This window comes from Euprymna scolopes, chromosome 41 (genome assembly GCF_053919585.1).
Source record: "Euprymna scolopes isolate OS-2025 chromosome 41, ASM5391958v1, whole genome shotgun sequence".
In the NCBI taxonomy this organism is placed as follows: domain Eukaryota; kingdom Metazoa; phylum Mollusca; class Cephalopoda; order Sepiida; family Sepiolidae; genus Euprymna; species Euprymna scolopes.
The window spans coordinates 10,345,232-10,350,634 of record NC_136522.1 but is presented as its reverse complement, the minus strand read 5'-3'; the positions used below and the strand labels follow the sequence as shown (position 1 = coordinate 10,350,634).

At 31.6% G+C, this 5,403-nt stretch overlaps 1 protein-coding gene across 16 annotated transcripts in view; it reads left to right on the top strand.

The window, feature by feature from the left end:
• The window catches only part of LOC145266346 (ankyrin repeat domain-containing protein 17-like), a 331,800-nt gene extending 326,826 nt beyond the window's left edge, over positions 1-4,974 (top strand). For all 16 annotated transcript variants that reach the window (XM_080121948.1, XM_080121947.1, XM_080121940.1 and 13 more), the window contains 2 exons: positions 793-951; positions 4,790-4,974. In XM_080121948.1, the coding sequence (XP_079978074.1) occupies positions 793-951; positions 4,790-4,825 (195 nt within the window). In that variant the 3' untranslated portion in view covers positions 4,826-4,974. The remainder of the gene's footprint in view (positions 1-792; positions 952-4,789) is intronic.
• The last annotated feature ends 429 nt before the right edge of the window (positions 4,975-5,403 follow it).

Genomic DNA, 5,403 nt, shown 5'->3' with positions numbered 1-5,403 from the left:
TCCCCACGAGGGCAGAGTTAGACACAAAGTCAGTTTTTAATCTAGGGGAAAATCCAGCTCCTTAAAAAGGGGCACTCTGGATAAGAATAAAAATAAATAAAAAGAAATTTTTTTTAAAATAATAAATTGTCTCTGTCATGAAGGATTTCGTTCCACTGACTGAAGATTGGGGTTTGTATTACTGTACACATAGATTCGAAAAAGTTGTCAAAACAAATATATAACAAATAAATGTTATCAAAGGCAAGATAAGTTTCTTTTCTACCAAACTGGATAATTTTTTAGTGTTTTTATTCAATGTAACATGTTTATTCAGCTTGAAAAACAGTGTTTACCAATGTATTTGAAAATTGCAAATGGCGGGGGACTCTGTTGAACACTAAGTTTGGGAAAATGAGTTAAAACAAAAAAAACTATAAAATGGTGTTATGTGTCAGTCTATGTCATGGTAACATATATTGAGCGAGTTTCTAACAGTATTTTGTATAGTTCAGTTTTTCCTCATTTTTCCAAATTTGCCGTGTTCAACAGAAAGTCCGGCACCATTTTATATTTTCAAATCTATCGGTAAACACTGAATAAATATGTTACATTAAATAAAATCATCCAGTTAGGTAAAAAAGTAACTTATCTTGCTTTTGATAACATTTGTTATATATTTGGTTGCTTTTTTTTTTTTTTTTTTTTTTTCGAACAAACCCCACTGTTGTTTCTTTATATTGTAAATTGTTGTTCTGTGTTTTTTTTTTTTAAATTGATTGTTTTTCATTTTCTGCCTTATTTGATTTTCAGAGTAACCAGCATTTGTTGTTGCACCACCGAATCAGTAATGGTATTCCAAGTGTCTCTTTTGGACCAGCGACGCATCCATCTCAGATTTCCTCAATGTTTGGGGTGCACACCCCCAAGGAAGTATGGAAGTTACCGGTTACAGATGCTACTGACAAAGTGGTAACTATTCTTTGTCTCTCTCTAGTCTTGCTCTAAAAGGTGGATAGAAATATATAAAAATTGACTTCTTTGTGGTATCATTTTTTATATATTTCTGTACACCTTTAAGAGCAAGACTCGTTCCTTAAATATATATTAAGTGTAGGTTAAGAAGTGTCCTCGGGCACACGCACACATTCTCACTTTTATAGATATACTAGCAGGGGTTCCCGGGTGTTTAGGTGATGTATTAATAAAATTTATTATAAAATTACAAAAAATGTATCCAGTTCGGTAGACAAGTAACTTATCTTGCCTTTGATAACATTTATTTGTTATATATTTGTTTTTTTGACAACTTTTTCGAATCTATGTGTACAGTAATACAAACCCCAAAACATGTTCGTTTCCTATATATATAATTTTTTGTTTATAATTCCTGTTTCTGAAAATAAAATCACAATAGTTGTTTCTATTTACAATGCCCCCACCCCCCGGGACAGTTAGACACTAGGGTCGTTTTTTAACGTGGAGAAAAGGAACAAAAATAAAAATTGTCTCAGTCGTGAAGGATTTCTCCTCCACTGACTGAGAACAAAAAATTGAAGTGCAGCATCTGAAGAACAGATACTACACTTTGATCTTGTCCCGAAGGCCAAGTAAAAACATTGTTTTTTAGTTGTCTGTGAATAAATTCAAACATTGATTGATATTCTTTTTTTTATTTTCGTACGATTTCTTGGTCACGTGTTCAATTAGAAAATTATTTTTAGCACTGGAACAAAATTAGAAGTTCTGTAGGAACCTCCAAAATTCATCACAGAATTACCCCCCCCCCCCCCCCGTATGTAACACGATGTAACTTTATTATAAATTAATATTATCAATATAACTTTTGTACCATTTTAAAGAAGACGAGCAAAATAAACTAGTAATAATTAAAAAAAAAAAAATTTTCATCGTACGAAAATAATGAAATTGCGAGATGAAAATCGTGTTTACATAATTGGTGCTTTAAAATAACGTTCCCTCGTAGTAAGCATTGAAAACATATCCGTTTAACAAACCTAGCAAAAATCAACTAATGGTCAGATTTTCGTGAAATTTTCGATGCTTATCCATTTTTGAATTGACAAAAACTTTGAAATTACAGAAGAATTGCTATCCATGGAGTCTCTCAAAGACACAGCCACTGGAAACGATTTATACAACAGTATCATTAGCAGTCTAATCAGGTCTAGGTTAAGCCTGGATAAACTGGCAAGTATTAGAAATGATGGCACTCCTTCACTCAGAGACAAACACTGTGACCTTGTAACCTTGATGAATAAAAAAATCAAAGAAGATTTTCCATCGCACAGTGTGTTGTCTTTTTACTGAATCATACATCAAGAAAGCCTCTGTAAATTATCTTTGAAACTCAAACGTGTTATGGATCCAGTAGCGCATGCAGTGAACTTAAGAGCACAGGGACTGAAACACAGGCAGTTCCAATGTTTCTTGTAAGATATCGAGGCAGATTTTACTGATGTGCTGTATCACACAAATATCCGATGGTTAAGTGTGGGGAAAGTACTGAAGAGAATATGGTACGTTAAAGCAGAGGTTGTCATGTTTTTTGATATGAAAGAAATTCCTTGTGACTTTTTAAAAGAAATGGAGTGTGACGAATGGGTTTGTGATTTTGCATTTGCTGTAGACATATTGCAAAAGCTGAGTGAGATAAATACAAAACTACAACGCAAAATGAATTGTATGTTGAAGTGAAAGCGTTTCAATTGAAACTTAAACTTTTTGCCAAGCAGCTTAAAGAGCAAAACTTTGTTCATTTTCCGCTGTTGAAAACACGAGCTGTTACACAAGCATTATCAGACAAATACAGTTCCCACTTGATAGCTCTAAGAGAGGAATTTATCAGAAGATTTGCTGATTTCAAGGCAATTGAAGGACAGTTTGATTTGCTCAGCTCACCTTTTGTATGTGATGTTGAAACAGCTGCCGAAGAATACAGGTAGATCTTATTGATTTGCAAGCCGACAGCTCTTTAAAAAGGCTCTTTGAAAATAAACCACTAGTTGAATTTTATACATCTCTGCACCCAGAAAAGTTTAAAAATATGAAAAATTTTCCAAGGAAGATGTTTGTGTTATTTGCTCCAACTTACATATGTGAAAATTAACAAGTCAAAGAACAGATCACTTCTCACAGACTTAAATCTTCAATCAGTGTTAAGAATCAGTACAAGCAATTTGACACCTAATTTCAACCAACTGGTAAATGATTGCAGTCAGTTGCGTCATTCTCACTGAGTCATTTTGATCCTTCTGTTGCTCAGTTGCTGAGCTATTTTGTTTTTCAAATAAATATATTTCATATGAAGTTACTGTTTTAAAATATCAATAGAAATATGTTTTCCTCTTAAAATCGAGTTACTTTATTTTTAATATAAATGTGCTTCATGTGACAGTTCTTTTTTAATATATAAATTCAGTTTTGTCCTTTGAGTTACTTTATATGTGTATCTTTTAAGATTTTATTCTAAAATATTAAGATATTTTTTAATCTCTTTAAACAGAGTTAAGAATTGCTTTTCTTCTCAAGCAAGGTTATTTGTTTTTCAAATGTGTTTCATGTGAAGCTTATACTTAAAAATACATATTAATAAAATTGTTTTCTTTTAAAGTTTAAATTTACTGTATCTTTCAAATAAATGTGTTTTATGGGAATCTTCTATAGTACTTTGAAATGCTAATAAATGAAAATTAATTATATTTTTTCTCTGAAATCCTTTTATTTTGTCTTTTTTAAATATCAATTATATTGGAAAATATACTATGCGGCCCAGTAAAATTTAGAATTTTTTAATGCAGCCCTTGCACTGAGAAGTTTGCCCACCCCTGTTTTACAGCGTCGATAATGTAAACACGATTTTTGTCTCACATTGTCATTATTTTGTATGCTGTAAAAAAATTTAAAAAATAGTTTATTTTAAGCTTTTTCTATTAAATGGTAAAAAAGTTAGGATAATATTAAATTAAATTACATTGTGTTACATGGGGAGGGGGGGTAAAACTGTGGCGCGCGTTGGAGGTACCTAATGATTTAGATATTATTTTATGAACTGTTGGCACTTGTGCAGTTTAATCAAGACATTAAAAATGAAAATATTGAGGGGGGAAAAAAATAAGAAAATTGGTACGTGTACTGTTTAAAAAATGAAAATATCAAAGAAGAAAAAAAAAATTTTTAATTGCACGTATCCGTTTTGAACTGAAGATCTCCGGAAAAAAAAATTTCACTTAATTTGATTGAGTAGTTTTTTGTTTTTACAGCTGAAAACACGTTTTTATGACAGTGCGTTGAAGGTAGACATCTTTGAATTTTTTAAATTTTTGTTTGGATTTTTAAAACAAGCCACGGGGAGATAACTCAATTTAAAGCACCTATACTCCCTCCCCATCTGTAATACTAGCTTTTCTTCCTAAAAATCAAACCTTTTGCTCGGTATCATAACAATTTTTATTTTTTGCTGTAAAACAAAAACTACTTGATGAAATTAAGTGAAATTTTTTTTTTTTTTTTTTTTTTTTTTTTGGAGAACTTCATTCCATGACGGATTCATACAATTTAAACTTATTTCGATATTTTCATTTTTTTATGTCTTGACTAAACTATACAAGTACCGAACTGTATAATGTATTTTTTTTTTATATAGGAAAATAGAATTATTTATCTGACATCGTTTGCTGTAGGCTTTAAGTCACCTGTGTTTCTGATTCAATAAAATAATTGAAAAAAAAAAAAAATTTTTATAAACTTCTAATTTTTTTTTTTTTTTTTTTTCCCCTTTCTGTTTCAGAACTGGACATCCTGGAACCAGTCTAGCGCCATGTGATTTAATTTTTAAAAGAAAAAAAAAAAAAGGGGAGATTTTTTTTTTTTTTTTTTCTTTTTTAGAATGTGATGATTAAGTTGTTTGCCCCAAAAAGACTGAGCACGTGTGCCTGCATAAAAAGTGGAGTGTCTTAGTGAGACCCAACACCCATCCACCTACACTCACAAACACACACACACACATACAGCAACAAAGCCCCATCTCTCTTTCTCAAACGAAAAAAAGCAAAGCCTATGTAAAATAGGAAGCAGCCAGCTACCCCCCTCCCTCTCCTCTTCCCTTCCTTCCTTGAGGGCCTTTCTATGCAGTTGGGCAATCTTATGATAAACAATAGACGCTGACTGAGCCTCCATCATTCGAACTATTCTCTATTTGGTTTGAGCTTAGAGAAGGTGTGTATATCGAATAGCATCAGAATATACATGCATACATACGTATGTGTGTGTGTGTATGTATATAAAAATAACTGGAAAAATCTTATGTGAAGCAGGTTTTATTCAGTTTACGCCTTTTTTTTTTTTTGTACAATTTCTACTTTTCCGATATGTGACAACGTAGAAACGACATTAAAACTAAAT